The 22016-nt window shown below is 42.7% G+C and overlaps 1 protein-coding gene across 1 annotated transcript in view; it reads left to right on the top strand.

Annotated features, from left to right (window-relative positions):
• The first annotated feature begins 230 nt into the window (after window positions 1–230).
• The window catches only part of SLC35A3 (solute carrier family 35 member A3), a 38705-nt gene continuing 16919 nt past the window's right edge, over window positions 231–22016 (top strand). The window contains exons 1-3 of the mRNA XM_040407691.1: window positions 231–444; window positions 17804–17958; window positions 20805–20927. Coding sequence (XP_040263625.1) covers window positions 258–444; window positions 17804–17958; window positions 20805–20927 — 465 coding nt within the window. The 5' untranslated portion in view covers window positions 231–257. The remainder of the gene's footprint in view (window positions 445–17803; window positions 17959–20804; window positions 20928–22016) is intronic.

The raw sequence follows: 22016 nt of genomic DNA on the forward strand, positions 1-22016 counted from the left end.
CCTTTAAGCCTCCACACCAATATAAAATGCCTGTCTTAAAGGGGTCGTCCGGGTTCAGAGCTGAACCCGGACTTATCACCATTTTCACCCAGGCAGCCCCCCTGACTTGAGCATCGGAGCTCTATGTTTCTATTTTTTAGAACCTGCGCTAAAAAAGTGCCAGCTTTAATCAGACTGGTCCCTTTAATACCATAGACGGTTTCATAATCGTATGTGAACCTTTTTGTTCTCTCTTGCAGAAGTATCCAGAATCCACAATGGCGTCTCACCTGAAGTATATCTCCTTGGGGATCCTAGTGTTTCAGACCACCAGCTTAGTCCTGACTATGCGCTACTCTCGAACACTCAAGGAGGAAGGGCCCCGGTACCTGTCTTCCACTGCTGTAGTGGCTGCAGAGGTGCTGAAAATTGTAGCCTGCATCTTTTTAGTGTATAAAGAAAACAGTAAGTAAAAGTTTGATTGTCAGAAATGCCATAACCATGATACTATGCTGTGTATATTCTGTTTCTCATAAAACCAGTTAAAACCAAGAGAAAAGATTTTCTCTTAATTGTAATCCTGTATACTATGCAGCACAAACACAAAATATTCTCCATTTATCATTCCTGTGATCGTGCTGTGGTTTACCTTTTTAGCTGATAGCATTCATCACAATGTCATAATGATCACTGCTGGTGAGCAGACTGTTCAGTCATCGTCAGTGGGTTTACTATCTTTTCTTGGAATACCCTTTTACCATCGCCCCTTCTCCACTCGTACCATCTAGGGTTGTTGAAATTTCAATACCCAATCAATACTTTTTTCGATACTGGGCTGCTCTGCTGCTCAGTCTAGTATCTCTGAACATGAGCGCTCTGCTGTGAGCGCGCTCATGTTCCCTCAGCAGCACAGGGGAGAAGGAAGCAATCTCTCCCTCCCCCCTGTGCCACTGCCACCAATGGGGAGAGAGGGGCGGAGGAGGGGCGGGCGCACTGCGCCACCAATGATAGGACAACCTTTTTTATGGGTTCAGACTTAGTTAAGTTACCAGGCTACATAGAGCGGTGCCCAGGGATCTCCCTGCACCTACTAATATTCCTGGGCACCGCTCCGTTTGCCCTCTTCTCAGAACGCCCACTAGAGAAGCTGATGTCTCCTCCCCATCGCTCCGACAGTAGTAATTGGCATACGGAGCAGGAGACTGTAACTGGTGCACAGCGGGCGAATGGAGCTGCGCCCAGGAATAATAGTAGGTGCAGGGAGATCCCTGGGCGCCGCTCTATGTAGCCTGGTAACTTAACAAAGTCCGAACCCACGAAAGGTAGTCTTAAATTTTTAATACAGGAGACAGGTGCCGGCAGCAGAATCGCATTGCCAGCACCCTGCCTTTCACAGGGAGCTGCGATCAGCGGCAGTTAACTGAGGGGTTAACTGCCGCTGATTTGCTGCCAGTACCCGCCTCCTGTATTAAAGGTCAATTATCATTGGTGGCGCAGTGCGCCTCCCCCAGTATTAAAATCATTGGTGGCTCAGATTTGCCTAGTTAGGAACATAGAACCAAAAAATAACTCGGACAACCCTTTTAATGAAAATACTTAAATATAAATTTATTATAAATATTGTCCTAAATACTTTTCATTAATGGTTCGTTTTGTCTGGGGAGCAATCATTAGGAGAAATAAAATGGCCGCCGTCCTATTAGTACACACAAAACCTGTCCTAATCACACAGCAGGACAAGTTATTTCACAACAATGAGCTAAAGAGATGCCTCATCCTCCTCTCTGCTCTGCTTGTCAGGGATTTATGCTCCTGAATACAGCTGATAAGATCTTCAGCTGAATCTCTGTAGGAATGTCGTTCATGAGAAGAACATTAAGTACAGAGAAGACGGACAGGACAGATTGTGGTAATGTAGGGCTGTGGTAATAGAGACTGCATACAAGTACTGCTGCTGCTCATTATCCACCCCCCCCCCTCTCCTTTCTGTACTTCATGTCTCCTCATGAACTCCATTCCTACCGAGATTCATCTGAAGTTCTTATAATTTGTATTCAGGATCATAATCCCTGACAAGCAGAGCAGAGAGGAGGATGAGGCAGCTTTTGAGATAGCTCATTGTGGTGAAGTAACTTGTCCTCCTGTGTGATTAGGACCGGTTTTGTGTGTACTAATAGGACAGCAGCCATTTTATTTCTCCTAATGATTGCTCCCCAGACAACACGAACCATTATAACTATTGAAAAGTATTTGGGAATATATTTATACTAAAGTAATATTTAAGTATTTTAAGTAATTTTATTTTCTTAATTCCCGGTGAACCCCTTTCAACCAGGCACACTGCCTGGTAAGGTGGATCCTGTCATGTGAAAATCAGTTGTGATGTTCCCGAGAAAAATTAGCTTTTATTCTTTATGCCAATGAGTGTTTTAGTGTACTGTATTTTTGCAAGTTCTTCTATTGAAAAGCATTTGTAATGGAAAAAGGTGCATTTTTAACTTGGAGATTTTATTTATTTAATAAACCTTTATTTAACTCTTATTTTTATAATGTATTAGTCCCACAAGGGGAATTTGACAGACGATCTTCTGATTGCTTCCATACTACACTGTACTGCTTAGGGCTCGTGCACAACACTGATCCCGGCCGAGTGCATGCCACCATAATTTTTTTTTAACTTCTGTAGAAATATCCTATCTTTGTCCACAAAACAGACAAGAATAGGACGTTGTATCTTTTCTGTGGGGCTGAGGAACAGACGTGCGGATGCGGACAGCACAAGGTGTGCAGTCCACATCTTTTGTGGCCCCATTGAAATGAATGGGTCCGTATCTGATCTGCAAAAAATGCGGATCAAACATATGGTCGTGTGCGTGAGCCCTTATGCGGTACGGAGTATTATACAGTCAGTGGGATACTGACGGGCACTATCCGCAGCATAGGTAGGCATACATTACAGGCAGACATAAGCACCTCTTGATCTATTTTGTGGGGGTGCCAATGCCTGAGAGAGGGAGGCCCTTATCTAAACAACTAAGGGGTTAAAGAGCTGTGATCATTGCTTCTGCAGATCCGGGCCATTAGCGCACAAGCCTGGCTGTCATTAGAGAGTCATGCTCCTTCTATTCACAGCACGGAAGACCCATGCAGCACTTGGACTAGGCTGCCGGCTAGCCTAAAGAACCTTAGTGACCACCGTAAAAAGGCGTATTGGTGGTCACTAAGGGTAAATTAATAATTCCATTCATTACAGAAACAAAAGACAAAGTTAGTCAGCACATTCTGTAAACTGAAGTGAATGCGCAGGTGCCCAACGCCATGGCAGAAACTACAAAAGTAAAAGCAAACAACGCAACAGCAGTCTAAAAAACATAAAATATATGAACCTCTGTTAGCAAGCAGAGGTTTTGAATTGTGAGTATTTGATTCAACTTTGTCATTACACATGTAAAATATAGGGTAACGAAATACAGTTTGCATGTAATCAGAAGTGCATAGGGCAGCAAGTGGAATAAAAAACAAGTATAAGGATAGTGTAGAAGGTAGGAAAAGTTATGTACAAATTAAGTATACAGGTGTTTTATATTGCTATATAGAGAGCAAATATACAGATGTACTATGGACAATATACAGATGTACTGATGTATACATAAATACAGATATATATATATACACTCACCTAAAGAATTATTAGGAACACCTGTTCTATTTCTCATTAATGCGATTATCTAGTCAACCAATCACATGGCAGTTGCTTCAATGCATTTAGGGGGGTGCTCCTGGTCAAGACAATCTCCTGAACTCCAAACTGAATGTCAGAATGGGAAAGAAAGGTGATTTAAGCAATTTTGAGTGTGGCATGGTTGTTGGTGCCAGACGGGCCGGTCTGAGTATTTCACAATCTGCTCAGTTACTGGGATTTTCACACACAACCATTTCTAGGGTTTACAAAGAATGGTGTGAAAAGGGAAAAACATCCAGTATGCCGCAGTCCTGTGGGCAAAAATGCCTTGTGGATGCTAGAGGTCAGAGGAGAATGGGCCGACTGATTCAAGCTGATAGAAGAGCAACGTTGACTGAAATAACCACTCGTTACAACCGAGGTATGCAGCAAAGCATTTGTGAAGCCACAACACACACAACCTTGAGGCGGATGGGCTACAACAGCAGAAGACCCCATCGGGTACCACTCATCTCCACTACAAATAGGAAAAAGAGGCTACAATTTGCACGAGTTCCCCAAAATTGGACTGTTGAAGACAGAAAAAATGTTGCCTGGTCTGATGAGTCTCGATTTCTGTTGAGACATTCAAATGGTAGATTCCGAATTTGACGTAAACAGAATGAGAACATGTATCCATCATGCCTCGTTACCACTGTGCAGGTTGGTGGTGGTGGTGTAATGGTGTGGGGGATGTTTTCTGGGCACACTTTAGGCTCCTTAGTGCCAATTGGGCATCGTTTAAATGCCACGGGCTACCGGAGCATTGTTTCTGACCATGTCCATCCCTTCATGACCACCATGCTACTTCCAGCAGGATAATGCACCATGTCACAAAGCTCGAATCATTTCAAATTGGTTTCTTGAACATGACAATGAGTTCACTGTACTAAAATGGCCCCCACAGTCACCAGATCTCAACCCAATAGAGCATCTTTGGGATGTGGTGGAACGGGAGCTTCGTGCCCTGGATGTGCATCCCTCAAATCTCCATCAACTGCAAGATGCTATCCTATCAATATGGGCCAACATGTTGAATCAATGCCACGTAGAATTAAGGCAGTTCTGAAGGCAAAAGGGGGTTCAACACCGTATTAGTATGGTGTTCCTAATAATTCTTTAGGTGAGTGTATATGTATGTGTGTGTGTGTGTGTGTGTGTGTGTGTGTGTGTGTGTATATGTATATATATATATATATATATATATATATATATATATATCAGTACAGACCAAAAGTTTGGACACACCTTCTCATTCAAAGAGTTTTCTTTATTTTCATGACTATGAAGGCATCAAAACTATGAATTAACACATGTGGAATTATATACATAACAAACAAGTGTGAAACAACTGAAAATATGTAATATTCTAGGTTCTTCAAAGTAGCCACCTTTTGCTTTGATTACTGCTTTGCACACTCTTGGCATTCTCTTGATGAGCTTCAAGAGGTAGTCCCCTGAAATGGTCTTCCAACAGTCTTGAAGGAGTTCCCAGAGATGCTTAGCACTTGTTGGCCCTTTTGCCTTCACTCTGCGGTCCAGCTCACCCCAAACCATCTCGATTGGGTTCAGGTCCGGTGACTGTGGAGGCCAGGTCATCTGGCGCAGCACCCCATCACTCTCCTTCATGGTCAAATAGCCCTTACTTTCAAAGTTTTCCCAATTTTTCGGCTGACTGACTGACCTTCATTTCTTAAAGTAATGATGGCCACTCGTTTTTCTTTACTTAGCTGCTTTTTTCTTGCCATAATACAAATTCTAACAGTCTATTCAGTAGGACTATCAGCTGTGTATCCACCTGACTTCTCCTCAACGCAATTGATAGTCCCAACCCCATTTATAAGGCAAGAAATCCCACTTATTAAACCTGACAGGGCACACCTGTGAAGTGAAAACCATTTCAGGGGACTACCTCTTGAAGCTCATCAAGAGAATGCCAAGAGTGTGCAAAGCAGTAATCAAAGCAAAAGGTGGCTACTTTGAAGAACCTAGAATATGACATATTTTCAGTTGTTTCACACTTGTTTGTTATGTATATAATTCCACATGTGTTAATTCATAGTTTTGATGCCTTCAGTGTGAATCTACAATTTTCAGTCATGAAAATAAAGAAAACTCTTTGAATGAGAAGGTGTGTCCAAAAAAACTTTTGGTCTGTACTGTACATATATATACAGATGAACTGTTCTGTTCTATATTGCTATACAGGCGGCGAATATACAGATGTGCTACATATATACAAATTTACAGATGTATAGTAAACAGATCTGCAGAAGGCTTTAAAGGGACTCTGTCACCACTTTCTAACCCCCCCTTTTAAAAGTATTGTTATCTCCATGGCGCCCCTGTGATTACAAAGGTGTTGTTAGAAGATAAATTCGCCGTCTCCTTTTGATAAAAAGAGCTTTTATCTAACCTGTCAATCTTCTTGATAAGGTGCCCAGGGCGTTTCTGTTGGTCTCAAGCTGCCGCCCGCCGCCGCCGCTGTTGGTGCCCAGCTCCTCCCCTGATGCTTTCAGCGCCGCCTGAATATAATGAAATACGCCTCCGGCTCTCGCTCAGTGCCCCCTCCTTTTAAAAGATCCCGCGCGTGCGCACAGGCCTGTGCCTGATGCGCCCGTGCGGACATTTACAATCAGCCTCATTGAGCGAAGTGCGCATGCGCGCACTTCGCTCAACCTCCTCATCAGACGAGCACTGCAGCCGGCCGGCTGCAGTGCTCGTCTGATGAGGAGGTTGAGCGAAGTGCGCGCATGCGCACTTCGCTCAATGAGGCTGATTGTAAATGTCCGCACGGGCGCATCAGGCACAGGCCTGTGCGCACGCGCGGGATCTTTTAAAAGGAGGGGGCACTGAGCGAGAGCCGGAGGCGTATTTCATTATATTCAGGCGGCGCTGAAAGCATCAGGGGAGGAGCTGGGCACCAACAGCGGCGGCGGCGGGCGGCAGCTTGAGACCAACAGAAACGCCCTGGGCACCTTATCAAGAAGATTGACAGGTTAGATAAAAGCTCTTTTTATCAAAAGGAGACGGCGAATTTATCTTCTAACAACACCTTTGTAATCACAGGGGCGCCATGGAGATAACAATACTTTTAAAAGGGGGGGTTAGAAAGTGGTGACAGAGTCCCTTTAAATATAGCTCCAGAAGTGAAAGAGAGTAGCGCTATGGACAGACTGTCATAGTGAACAATGTAGTGTAGATACGTACTATAGTAGAGACTTCTGCTATGACAGTGTCCCAACTATAGCAGTAACCAATATGAACATACTGTGAATGTTGACATGAATGACAGTCATGGTCATTGAGAGGGATGGAGGGGAGGAGGAGTGTAGAGGGTTAAGTGAGTGAGGATGAAAAGGTTCAGCGGGGGACTGAATTCAGTAAGGTGACAGCCGTGGGCAAGCAACTGTTCCTAAACCTGCTGGTTTTAGTCTGAAGGGTCCTGTAGCGACTTCTGGAAGGAAGGAGCTGGTTTATTGGCAGGATACGTAACTATCTGATGTATGTTGTATGACTTGCTTTTGTTTAGTGGTTTATATGAATCCTTTTACTAGTAACTGTAGAAATGCTCTATGGGGAGGAAAAAAGGGTGTAAGTCTACCTCATACCGGCCAAACCCGGTGACTTCCCCCAAAAGACAAGACAGCCACCTGTAAACAAATGGTCAGGATTCTTTCCCCTCTTCGGGACAGAGCAAGATAAAGGCATCTCATCCAGCCCACCAGTATCCTGGGCAAATACCTTTAAAACAAGCGCCCAAAAGTGGATGTCTCTTCCTTTTTAAGGTGTTTCTAGTTTGGCTTCTTTGAGGTCGTTTTCTTTCTTTTCTAGGGGAGCTAGTTTGTCATATTTTTTTACCAGCGCATTTTAGTTGGCTATTTGACCCTGCATAGGACTCGGTAGCGAAAAAACCTTAACACCAGTTTTTAAAAGCCCCATAGTCCTCTTTTATGCTTGCTTACATTTAAGTGTCAGTACAACAATGTCTAATAGCCAGGCTTGTGGTAACACAGCCCATACATTGCCACTACCCAGGATCTTGAGTGTCAGGTGCCTCATTTTTAAAGGGGCACTGTGCCTTGGGAAAACTTTTGATATGTCATAGTAACACATCAAAACTTGGAGGGGTCCGAGTGCTGAGACCCCTGCCAATCGCTAGAATAAGGAGAGCGAAGCTCTCGCATAGCACGCTCTCTGCTCACTGTAAGGCCTTATGCACACGACTGTATATACACTGCTCAAAAAAATAAAGGGAACACAAAAATAACACATCCTAGATCTGAATTAATTAAATATTCTTCTGAAATACTTTGTTCTTTACATAGTTGAATGTGCTGACAACAAAATCACACAAAAATTAAAAATGGAAATCAAATTTTTCAACCCATGGAGGTCTGGATTTGGAGTCACACTCAAAATTAAAGTGGAAAAACACAGTACAGGCTGATCCAACTTTGATGTAATGTCCTTAAAACAAGTCAAAATGAGGCTCAGTAGTGTGTGTGTCGCCTCCACTTGCCTGTATGACCTCCCTACAACGCCTGTGCATGCTCCTGATGAGGTGGCGGACGGTCTCCTGAGGGATCTCCTCCCAGACCTGGACTAAAGCATCTGACAACTCCTGGACAGTCTGTGGTGCAACGTGACGTTGGTGGATAGAGCGAGACATGATGTCCCAGATGTGCTCAATTGGATTCAGGTCTGGGGAACATTCGGGCCAGTCCATAGCATCAATGCCTTTGTCTTGCAGGAACTGCTGACACACTCCAGCCACATGAGGTCTAGCATTGTCTTGCATTAGGAGGAACCCAGGGCCAACCGCACCAGCATATGGTCTCACAAGGGGTCTGAGGATCTCATCTCGGTACCTAATGGCAGTCAGGCTACCTCTGGCGAGCACATGGAGGGCTGTGCGGCCCTCCAAAGAAATGCCACCCCACACCATTACTGACCCAATGCCAAACCGGTCATGCTGGAGGATGTTGCAGGCAGCAGAACGTTCTCCACGGCGTCTCCAGACTCTGTCACGTCTGTCACATGTGCTCAGTGTGAACCTGCTTTCATCTGTGAAGAGCACAGGGCGCCAGTGGCGAATTTGCCAATCTTGGTGTTCTCTGGCAAATGCCAAACGTCCTGCACGGTGTTGGGCTGTAAGCACAACCCCCACCTGTGGACGTCGGGCCCTCATATCACCCTCATGGAGTCTGTTTCTGACCGTTTGAGCAGACACATGCACATTTGTGGCCTGCTGGAGGTCATTTTGCAGGGCTCTGGCAGTGCTCCTCCTGTTCCTCCTTGCACAAAGGCGGAGGTAGCGGTCCTGCTGCTGGGTTGTTGCCCTCCTATGGCCTCCTCCACGTCTCCTGATGTACTGGCCTGTCTCCTGGTAGCGCCTCCATGCTCTGGACACTACGCTGACAGACACAGCAAACCTTCTTGCCACAGCTCGCATTGATGTGCCATCCTGGATAAGCTGCACTACCTGAGCCACTTGTGTGGGTTGTAGACTCCATCTCATGCTACCACTAGAGTGAAAGCACCGCCAGCATTCAAAAGTGACCAAAACATCAGCCAGGAAGCATAGGAACTGAGAAGTGGTCAGGTCACCACCTGCAGAACCACTCCTTTATTGGGGGTGTCTTGCTAATTGCCTATAATTTCCACCTGTTGTCTATCCCATTTTCACAACAGCATGTGAAATTGATTGTCACTCAGTGTTGCTTCCTAAGTGGACAGTTTGATTTCACAGAAGTGTGATTGACTTTGAGTTACATTGTGTTGTTTAAGTGTTCCCTTTATTTTTTTGAGCAATGTATTTTGCAGTCCGCAAAAAACACGGATGACGTCCGTATTTTGCGTAGCGGAGCAGCTGGCCTCTGATAGAGCAGTACTTTCCTTGTCCGTAATGCGGACAATAATAGGACATGTTCAATTTTTTTTTGCGGAACAGAAATACAGACATCCGAAAACAGAATGCACACTGAGTAACTTCCTTTTTTTTGCGGACCCATTGAAATGAATGGTTCCGTATACGGTCCGCAAAAAAAACAAAAAACAGAATGGACACTGAAAGAATATACGGTCGTGTGCATGAGGCCTAAGAGGCGGAATCGAGACAGGTCCATGGACTTTCTATAGAGTCCGTGTTGCTTCAGTCTCCTGCAGTGAGGGGAGAGAGCATGCTATGTCCGCTTTTCTTTCTCCTCGTTCTAGTTAGGCACTCAGACCCTCACCGATCACTAGAACGAGGGAAAAGCGAAGTCAATAGAAAGTCTCCTAACTGCAGGAGATCAAAACTTAAGCGACATAGCCAATCTCACAGTAGAGAAAAAAAAGGGGATCACAGCAGCATGTCCGTTGTATGTTTAATTGAAAGCCTTGAGTGCGTACAAAAGCAGAATACATCTTTTCGGCTACACAGTAGCCTTTATCAAGCATCTCACAGGGATCAGCAACCTCCAGCACTCCACCCGTTCTGAAACTACAACTCCCAGAATCCACCTTTCACTTCTAAGTGTGCATGCTGTAGTTTCACAGCAGCTGGAGTGCCGAAGGGTGCTGATCCCTGACCTATAAAAAAAAATTCCGGAACTCCAGAGGTTTTGTACAACAGCATTGGTTTTATAGACTTAACAAATAATCTGTCCTTAAATTTTTCTCCCCATTTCCTCTGAATCTGCCCCGCCATGATTTACCTTGTTACATACAGTGGATATAAAAAGTCTACACAACCCTGTTAAAATGTCAGGTTTCTGTCCTGTAAAAAAAATAAGACCAAGATAAATAATTTCAGAACTTTTTCCACCTTTTTAATTTGACCTATAAGGCTACTTTCACACTAGCGTTCGGAGCGGATCCGTCTGATGTTTCATCAGACGGATCCGCTCCGATAATGCAGACGTTTGCATCCGTTCAGAACGGATAAGTCTGCATTATTACTTAGAAAATTTTCTAAGTCTGAAAGTAGCCTGAGCGGATCCGTTCAGACTTTACATTGAAAGTCAATGGGGAACGGATCCGCTTGAAGATTGAGCCATATGGTGTCATCTTCAAGCGGATCCGTCCCCATTGACTTCCATTATAAGTCTGGACGGATCCGCTCGCCTCCGCACGGCCAGGTGGACACCCGAACGCTGCAAGCAGCGTTCAGGTGTCCGCTCACTGAGCGGAGCGGAGGCTGAGCGCCTTGCAGGCGGATGCATTCTCAGTGGATCCGCCTCCACTGAGAATGCATTAGGGCCAGACGGATGCGTTCGGGGCCGCTCGTGAGCCCCTTCAAACAGAGCGCACGAGCGGACACCCGAACGCTAGTGTGAAAGTAGCCTAAACTGTACCACTTAATTGAAAAACAAACTGAAATCTTTTAGGTAGAGGGAAGAAAAAAATATAAAAATAAAATAATATGGTTGCACACCCTTAGGCCCCTTTCACACGAGCGAGTTTTCCGCGCGGGTGCAATGCGTGATGTGAACGCATTGCACCCGCACTGAATCCGGACCCATTCATTTCCATGGGGCTGTGCACATGAGCGGTGATTTTCACGCATCACTTGTGCGTTGCGTGAAAATCGCAGCATGTTCTGTATTCTGCGTTTTTCACGCAACGCAGGCCCCATAGAATTGAATGGGGCTGCGTGAAAATCGCAAGCATTCACAAGCAAGTGCGGATGCGGTGCGATTTTCACACACGGTTGCTAGGAGACTAACGGGATGGGGACCCGATCATTATTATTTTCCCTTATAACATGGTTAAAAAAAAATAATAATATAACTCACCTTAATCCACTTGATCGCGCAGCCCGGCTTCTCTTCTGTCTTCTTCTTTGCTGTGCACAGGAAAAGGACCTTTGATGACGTCACTACGCTCATCACATGGTCCGTCACATGATCCATCACCATGGTAAAAGATCATGTGATGAGCGCAGTGACGTCATCAAAGGTCCTATTCCTCAAAGAAGAAGACAGAAGAGATGCCGGCTGCGCGAACAAGTGGATTAAGGTGAGTTAAATTTTTATTTTTTAACCCCTCCAGCCCTATTGTACTATGCATTCTGTATTCAGAATGCTATTATTTTCCCTTTATAACTATGTTATAAGGGAAAATAATGCAATCTACACAACCTTGAACCCAAACCTGAACTTCTGTGAAGAAGTTCGGGTCTGGGTACCACATTCAGCTTTTTATCACGCGCATGCAAAACTGAACAACGGAACGCAATTGCAGTCAAAACTGACTGCAATTGCGTACCTACTCGCGCGGGTTTGCCACAACGCATCCGGACACGCTCGTCTGCAAGGGGCCATAAACTAATACTTTGCTGAACCACCTTTTGATTTTATTACAGCACTCAGTCTTTTTGGGTATGAGTCTAACAGCATGACCATTTTGACTTGGCAAGATTTGCACACTCTTCTTGGCAAAAACACTCCAAATTTGTCAGATTGCGAGGGCATCTCCTGTGCACAGCCCTCTTCAGATCACCCCACAGATTTTCAATCAGTATCAGGTCTGGGCTCTGGCTGGGCCATTCCAAAACCTTAAACTTCTGGTGAAGCCATTCCTTTGTTGATTTGGATGTATGCTTTGGGTCGTTGTCTTGCTGAAAGATGAAGTTCCTCTTCATGTTCAGCTTTCTAGCAGAAGCCTGAAGGTTTTGTGCCAATATTGACTGGTATTTGGAACTGTTCATAATTCCCTCTAGCTTAACTAAGGCCCCAGTTCTAGCTGAAGAAAAACAGCCCCTTGGCATGATGCTGCCACCACCATGCTTCACTGTGGGTATGGTGCTCTTTTGGTGATGTGCAGTGTTGTTTTTACGTCAAACATATCTTTTGGAATTATGGCCAAAAGGTTCAACCTTGGTTTCATCAGACCATAACACCTTTTCCCACATGCTTTTGGGAGACTTCAGATGTGTTTTTGCAAAATGTAGACTGGCTTGGATGTTTTTCTTCGTAAGAAAAGGCTTTCGTCTTGTGACTCTACCCCATACCCCAGACATGAAGAATACGTGAGATTGTTGTCACATGTACTACACAGCCAGTACTTGCCAGATATTCCTGCAGCTCCTTTAATGTTGCTGTAGGCCTCTTGGTAGCCTCCCAGACCAGTTTTCTTTTTGTCTTTTCATCAATTTTGGAGGGACGTCCAGTTCTTGGTAATGTCACTGTTGTGCCATATTTTCTCCACTTGATGATGACTGTCTTCACTGTGTTCCATGGTATATCTAATGCCTCGGAAATTATTTTGTACCCTTCTCCTGACTGATACCTTTTCACAATGAGATCCCTCTGATGCTTTGGAAGCTCTCTGTGGACCATGGCTTTTTCTGTGGGATGCGACTAAGAAAATTTCAGGAATGACCAACTAGAGCAGCTGAACTTTATTTGGGGTTAATCAGAGGCACTTTAACCACTTCCCATCTGGGCCATTTGCCCCCTTCCTGACCAGGCCAAATTTTGCAAAACTGACATATCTAACTTTATGTGGTAAGAACTTTGGAACGCCTTTATTTATTCAAGTCATTCAGAGATTGTTTTCTCGTGACACATTGACATGATAGTCATAAATTTGAGTCAAAATATTTCACCTTTATTTATGAAAAAATCCCAAATTTACCCAAAAATTTGAAAAATTCGCAATTTTCTAAATTTCAATTTCTCTGCTTTTAAAACAGAAAATGATACCTCATAAAATATTTATTATTTAACATTCCCCATATGTCTACTTTATGTTGGCATCATTTTGGAAATGTCATTTTATTTTTTTAGGACGTTAGAAGGCTTAGAAGTTTAGAAGCAATTCTTCAAATTTATAAGAAAATTGCCAAAACCCACTTTATAAGGACCAGTTCAGGTCTGAAGTCACTTTGTGGGGCCTACATAGTGGATACCCCCATAAATGACCCCATTGTAGAAACTACACCCCTCAAGGTATTCAAAACCGATTTTACAAACTTTGTTAACCCTTTAGGCGTTCCACAAGAATTAAAGGAAAATTGAGATCAAATTTTTAAATTTCACTTTTTTGGCAGATTTTCCATTTTAATCAATTTTTTTCTTTAACACATCGATGGTTAACAGCCAAACAAAACTCAATATTTATTACCCAGATTCTGCAGTTTACAGAAACACCCCACATGTGGTCATAAACTGCTGTATGGGCACACGGCAGGGCGCAGAAGAAAAGGAACTCCACATGGTTTTTAGATGCCATGTCCCATTTGAAGCCCCCTGATGCACCCTTACAGTAGAAACTCCCAAGAAGTGACCCCATTTTGGAAACTAGGGGATAAGGTGCCAGTTTTATTAGTACTATTTTTGGGTACATATGATTTTTTGATCATTCATTATAACACTTTATGGGGCAAGGTGACCAAAAAATTGGTTGTTTTAGCACAGTTTCTATTTATTTATTTTTACAGCGTTCACCTGAGGGGTTCAGTCAAGTGACATTTTTATAGAGCAGATTGTTACGGACGTGGCGATACCTAATATGTATACTTTTTCTCATTTATTAAAGTTTTACACAATAATAGCATTTTTGAAACAAAAAAATTATGTTTTAATGTGTCCATGTTCTGAGAGCTATAGTTTTTTTTTATTTTTTGAGAGATTTTCTTATGTAGGGGCTCATTTTTTGCGGGATGTGGTGACGGTTTTATTGGTACTATTTTGTGGGACATACGCATTTTTGATCACTTGGTGTTGCACCTTTTGTGATGCAAGGTGACAAAAATTGCTTGTTTTGACAAAGTTTTTTTTTTTTTTTTTTTTTTTTTTTACGGTGTTCATCCGAGGGGTTAGGTCATGTGATATTTTTATAGAGCTGGTTTTTACGGACGCGGCAATACCTAATATGTATACTTTTTTTTATTTGTTTCACTTTAACACAATAATAGCATTTTTGAAACCAAAAAAATGATGTTTTAGTGTCTCCATGTTCTAAGAGCTATAGTTTTTTTATTTTTTGAGAGATTTTCTTATGTAGGGGCTCATTTTTTGCGGGATGTGGTGACGGTTTTATTGGTACTATTTTGTGGGACATACGCGTTTTTGATCACTTGGTGTTGCACCTTTTGTGATGCAAGGTGACAAAAATTGCTTGTTTTGACACAGTTTTTTTTTTGTTTTTTTTTACGGTGTTCACCCGAGGGGTTAGGTCATGTGATATTTTTATAGAGCTGGTTTTTACGGACGCGGCAATACCAAATATGTCTATTTTATTTTTTCTATTTTTAATTTTTTTTTTTATTCCTAACTTGGGAACTTTTTTTTTTTTTTACCTGTGAAACTTTATTTTATTTTATTTTTTCAACCCTTTTATTTTTTTTATTTTTTTTTACACTTTTCGTCCCCCATAAGGTCATACAAGACCTCTGGGGGACATTTGCTTCACTTTTTCTTTTTTTTTTCACAGTTGATTTCTCCTGTAACTGGGGCTGACATAGTAGCCCCAGTTACAGGACAAATGCACCCCTATAGAGGCTGTACAGCAGCAATCCAGCGCTGTACAGCCTCAGTGCAGGGCTGAGCGAGGTCTCTGAGAGACCTCACACAGCCCCTGCACTCTCCGGTCACGGCGGTCACATGACCGCCGGGCCAAAACAGGAAGCGCACAGCGCTTCCTGCTCTGCAGACACAGCGCTCGGTGATCGCTGTGTCTGCAGCGATCGTGAAGGCAGGGACACCTGGGAACTGTCCCTGCCTTGTCTTAGGGTTGCCCTGCTGTCACTGACAGCGGGCAACCCGATCAGCAGCTGCACGATTAGCGTGCAGCTGCTATTTCTGACAGGACGTTTTAAAACGTGCTGTCAGAAATAGACGTCCACCCATAGGACGTTTATAGTCTATGGGCGGACGTGAGGCGGTTAAATGATGGCAGGTGTACGCTGACTCCTATTTAACAGGATTTTGAATGTGCGTACAAAAAATAGTGGTAGGTTGTGGTGGCTCACTAGCAAGTAGTTAAGGTATGGTGCTGCAAGCTCATATAGAGGGAATCACCCCACCCTCTCTTAAAGGCAAATGTAGTAATAGAGTAATGAGCGAGCACTCATACACTTGGCAACCAAATTGACATGTGCAGAAAATATTTATTATATCCCCATAAAATAAAAGTAATAAAATTTATAAGAACAATGTAGCAATAATATACAACATTACAGTCACATATATTGTGGTAGATATGATCAACACTATATTCATATGACTTAATAGTGTCGATAAATTCAATAATATATATCACACCAAGAAACTTCAAGTATATGCTGTTATTTGGGAAGAGGGGGTATTATCTTCTAGCGCTCTATCCCAATTTGGGAAACTGAATGTTACTGAAAATGTTGTAAGTGTATTCACTGGGAGCGCAACATGTTCATAAAGTGTCCACAGGAATCCTGATAATGTGAAAAGTCTCTTATAGCATATCCTTTTAAGCTCGATATGAGCTTTGGATTGGAGAAAACTTTAAATCGATGTTTGGCTTACCGTCTAGCGTCTGCTGTCTCCCTATTGCTTCAATGGAGCTTTAAATATTTGCCGGCTTATTCAGTCGCTCCATACAGCAAGCTGGTTTAAATTTCGCAGGAGTTCCAAAGATCGCAGGAGTTGCCACTCTGTTCCGCAATTTCCTTTGGTGCAGCTTTCGACGATAAGAATAGTTAATCCTTTACTGTAGAGATTTTCTTCTGTATGGCCATACAGTATTATCGGAGGCTTTTCAATGCAGGTACATCACTTGTTTCACCATACGCGTTACGGGTAGAAGGGAGGAAGGGTGAATCTACCCGTAACGCGTATGGTGAAACAAGTGATGTACCTGCATTGAAAAGCCTCCGATAATACTGTATGGCCATACAGAAGAAAATCTCTACAGTAAAGGATTAACTATTCTTATCGTCGAAAGCTGCACCAAAGGAAATTGCGGAACAGAGTGGCAACTCCTGCGATCTTTGGAACTCCTGCGAAATTTAAACCAGCTTGCTGTATGGAGCGACTGAATAAGCCGGCAAATATTTAAAGCTCCATTGAAGCAATAGGGAGACAGCAGACGCTAGACGGTAAGCCAAACATCGATTTAAAGTTTTCTCCAATCCAAAGCTCATATCGAGCTTAAAAGGATATGCTATAAGAGACTTTTCACATTATCAGGATTCCTGTGGACACTTTATGAACATATTGCGCTCCCAGTGAATACACCTACAACATTTTCAGTGACATTCAGTTTCCCAAAGTGGGATAGAGCGCTAGAAGATAATACCCCCTCTTTCCCAAATAACAGCATATACTTGAAGTTTCTTGGTGTGATATATATTATTGAATTTATCGACACTATTGAGTCATATGAATATAGTGTTGATCATATCTACCACAATATATGTGATTGTAATGTTGTATATTATTGCTACATTGTTCTTATAAATTTTATTACTTGTATTTTATGGGGATATAATAAATATTTTCTGCACATGTCAATTTGGTTGCCAAGTGTATGAGTGCTCGCTCATTACTCTATTACTACAGGATTTTGAATGTGATTGCTTAGTTCTAAACACAGCTACATCCCCAGTTATGAGAGGGTGTGCACACTTATGCAACCACATTATTTTAGTTTTTTTGTTTTCTTCCCTCCTCCTAAAATATTTCAGTTTGTTTTTCAATTAAGTTGTACAGTTTATAGGTCACATTAAAGGTGGAAAAAGTTCTTTGTCTCATTTTATTTACAGCACAGAAACCTGACATTTTAACAGGGGTGTGTAGACTTTTTATATCCACTGTACATTGTCACTGGTATAGCCTTGTAAAACCATGAGTTACCACCAGCGATGGCCTGTGTTGTTTATTGCAGAAGCCCTTTAAATACAAGCATTGTGAAGCTTAGTGTTCAGTGCAACAAACAAGCAGTAAATGTGTAAGCCCATAAAGGTTCCATTAATACCTGTGACACACGGGCCTGCGACTTTGCACCGTATTTACAGCATTATGTTTTACAGCGTTATGTTGTACATTGCATACAATTGTAATATATCTTATGACCGTCATCTGGTATGATAGAGCCCTGTTAAATTTCAAAATCTCTGCTTTCCGTTTCTTTTCATAGGCTGTAGTCTCCGTGCTCTGAATAAACTCCTTCATGATGAGATCATCAATAAACCAATGGAGACTCTAAAGCTTGCCATACCCTCTGGGATCTACACCCTGCAGAATAACCTCCTCTATCTTGCACTGTCCAATCTTGATGCTGCCACGTACCAGGTTAGTGCAGAGGGAACCTAATACAAAATGAACTTGTATACCTATAATCTAGGATATTTTAACCCTTAGAGGAACTTGGGATTTTTGGTTTTCACTCCCCGCTTTACCAGAGTCGTACCTTTTTATTTTTACGTTCACATAGCCTTTTGCAGGCTTATTTTTTGCGGGACAAGTTGTACTTTCTAATGGCACCATTGACAGATGGGTCAGCAATATCTGATCGGTGGGGATCTGACTCCCGGCACCCCTGCTGACGCCTCTGCAAGATTACACTGTGTGTCGTCATGGAATTCTTGGCTGCACAGTGTAATTATAAGTGCTTGTTCCTTTCACTACAATTACACTGCACCGCCGCTGCAAGCAAGATGACACGCAGTGTAGTATTGAAGAGGAAGTAGCGCTCACACGAGCACTGCCTCTTCAAACAGAAGATCAGCAGGGGTAATGGGAGTCGGACCCCCACCGATCAGATATTGATGAACTATCCTGAAGATAGGTCATCAATATGTACTGGCCGTACTACTCCCTTAACCCCTTCCCAACATATGACGTAATAGCATGTCATAGTGGGAAGTGACTTCCCGCAATTTGACGTACCACTATGTCATGCCGATCGGGCGGGCACATGAGTGGTTCGCGCCCAATCAGTGCAGGGGCCCAGCAGTCACTGACAGCCAGGCCCCTGCTGTATCCACCAGCATCGCTGTAAATGCCGATGCCTGCTGATTAACCCTTTCTATGCCGCTGTCTGTGCTGACCGCGGCATAGAAGGTGTTTGCGGTGAGTGAGGGTTCCCATCAGGTCCCAGCTCTGCGGTGATGGGAACCCAATGGGTAAGAAGGCAGCCCGATGCCTTGCAGAGGCAGCGGGACCTGTCTTCTACGGAAGCCTAGGAGATTCAGCCCCTGGCTGGGTCTGCTAAGCAACAGTTAGTGTATTACACTGTGTAATACACTAACAGGCAATGCATTACAATACAGATGTATTATAATACATTACAGAGGGGATCAGACCCCCCAAAGTTGAAGTCCCAGAGCTGAACAGAAATAAAGTTAAAAAACAAACAAAACAAAAGTAAAAGGGTTTTTAATAATAAAAGTAAAGTTTCAAGTAAAAACAAAAACAAAAAAACGCCCCTTTCCCCTAAAGTTATAAAAAAAAAAAATCACAAGAAAAAAGACACCTATTAGGTATCGCCGCGTCCGTAATGACTGGCTCTATAAATACACTGACCAAAAATATAAACGCAACACTCGGTTTTCCTCCTTTTTTGCATGAGCTGAACTCAAAGATCTGAAACATTTTCTACATACACAAAAGACCCATTACTCTCAAATATTGTTCACAAATCAGTCTAAATCTGTGTTAGCGAGTACTTCTCCTTTGCTGAGATAATCCATCCCACTGCCCACAATAACAGACCACTCTGAAATGTGCACAGTTTTGCCTGAACCCCTACATAAGACAATTGGCCCAAAAAAAAAAAATAGACACTAAATTATCTTTTTTTTGTTTGTTTGTTTTTTTGTTTCAAAAATATTGATTGTGTAAAACGTAAATACATTTTAAGTGATCGCTGAAAAAAAAAAAAAATCTGCAAAAACAACATTTATTTTATTTTTTTTTGGCCACCTTGCACCATGAATGATCCAAAAAATCATGTACCTAAAAATGGTACCAATAAAAAAAGTATTTCAGAAAATGGATTGGGATAGGGATATGGGATAGGCATAAGGCCATCCTTCATATAAGATAGGGCCAGGGGCTATCCATAGTACTCAGTATATTGGGCAGACTAGATGGGCCAAATGGTTCTTATCTGCCGACACATTCTATGTTTCTATGATTATTATGTAAAACTGAAACGAACAAAAAAAGTAGACCTATTTGATATTGTCGCATACGTAACAACCTGCTCTATAAAAATAGCACGTTTTAACCTGTCAGATGAACATTGTAAAAAAATAAAAATAAAAACTGTGCCAGAGCAGACATTTTTTTTTGGTTACTTTTCCTCACAAAAAGCATAATATAGAGCGATCAAAAATCATATGTACCCCAAAATAATGCCAATAAAACTGTTGCTTTATGCCATAGTTTCCAAAATGGGGTCAGTTTTTTGGGTAGTTTCTACTCTAGGGGTGCTTCAAATGGGACATGGTGTCTAAAAACCATTCCAGCAAAATCTGCCTCCTAACATCCATACAGCACAGCTTTCCTTCTGCGCCCTGTCGTTGTGCCCTTACATCAGTTTACGACCACATGTGGGGTGTTTTTGTAAACTGTAGAATCTGCGTAATAGAGATTGAGGTTTTTTGGCTGTTAACCCTTGATGTGTTACAGAAAAAACGGATTAAAATAGAAAATTATGACATTTGATCTCCATGTTCCTTTAATTCTTGTGGAATGCCTAAAGGGTTAACAAAGTTTGTAAAATCAGTTTTGAATAACTTGAGGGGTGTAGTTTCTACAATGGGGTCATTTATGGGTGGTTTCTACTATGTAAGCTCAACAAAGTGACTTCAGACCTGAACTGGTCCTCAAAGTGGGTTTTGGAAATTTTCAAAAAATCTTTACAATTTTTAAGAATTGCTTCTAAAATTCTAAGCCTTCTAAAGTCCCCCCCCCCCAAAAAAAAAGACATTTACGAAATAATGCCAACATAAAGTAGACATATGGGGAATGTTAATTAATAAATATTTTATGAGGTATCACTTTCTGTTTTAAAAACTGAGAAACAGAAATGTAGAAAATTGCTAATTTTTCCAATTTAAGAGGTTAAGTATAATTTCTACAGGAGTATATATACATGACGTCTCGTGCTTATATAAATTCTTCTTTTCCAGGTCACCTATCAGCTCAAAATCCTCACCACTGCTTTATTCTCAGTGTCCATGTTGCAAAAAAAGCTAACCAAGTATCAGTGGCTTTCTCTGGTAATTCTTATGGCCGGCGTAACACTTGTCCAGGTAACGTGAAGACGATGTGTCACCTGTTTGGTATGATGGAACTTCTAAAGTCCAAAAAAAATAAAATTACATTTTCAAAATGATGCCAACATAAAGTAGACATATGGGGAATGTTAAGTACTGTAATAAATATTTTATAAAGGTATCACTTTCTGTTTTAAAAACGGAGAAACAGAAGACTTGAACCCCTGACTGGCCTGTCTGTCCCATAGGCTGATTTTAATTAGAGTAATTGTAGAGCTGTAGCCTGCTCTCATTGTATTCATTGAAGGCCATTTGGCACCAGGAGAAGTGTAGAGTGGGCTCAGCATGAATGTTGGTACCTGCACTCTGAATTTTATGGCGGGCATTATGGCACATAGTATTTGGTGTTAGATTCCCGTCTTAGGCCTCTTTCACACTTGCGTTGTCCGGATCCGTTGTGTACTCCATTTGCCGGAGGTGCCCGCCGGATCCGTAACACCGCAAGTGAACTGAAAGCTTTTGAAGACAGATCCATCTTCAAAATGCGTTTAGTGTTACTATGGCAGCCAGGACGCTATTAAAGTCCTGGTTGCCGTAGTAGTAGTGGGGAGCAGGGGAGCAGTATACTTACCGTCCGTGCGGCTCCCGGGGCGCTCCAGAATGATGTCAGAGCGCCCCATGCGCATGGATGACGTGATCCATGCGATCATGTCATCCTCCATGCGCGTGGGGCGCCCTGACGTCACTCTGAAGCGCCCCGGGAGCCACACGGACGGTAAGTATACTGCTCCCCCGCTCCCCACTTCACTTTACCATGGCAAACAGGACTTTAGCGTCCTGGCAGCCATGGTAACCATTCGGAAAAAGCGAAACGTCGGATCCGGTAATGCGCCGAAACGACGTTTAGCTTAAAGAGGACCTTTCACCGATTCTTACCCTATGAACTAACTATACAGACATGTGGAGCGGCGCCCGGGGATCTCACTGTACTTACTATTATCCCCGGGCGCCGCTCCGTTCTCCTGCTATGCCCTCCGGTATCTCCGTTCCCTAAGTTATGGTAGGCGGAGTCTGCTCTAGCGCTGGCCAATCGCATTGCAGAGCTCACAGCTTGGGAGAAAATAA

The sequence above is a fragment of the Bufo bufo genome, chromosome 9, assembly GCF_905171765.1.
Source record: "Bufo bufo chromosome 9, aBufBuf1.1, whole genome shotgun sequence".
In the NCBI taxonomy this organism is placed as follows: domain Eukaryota; kingdom Metazoa; phylum Chordata; class Amphibia; order Anura; family Bufonidae; genus Bufo; species Bufo bufo.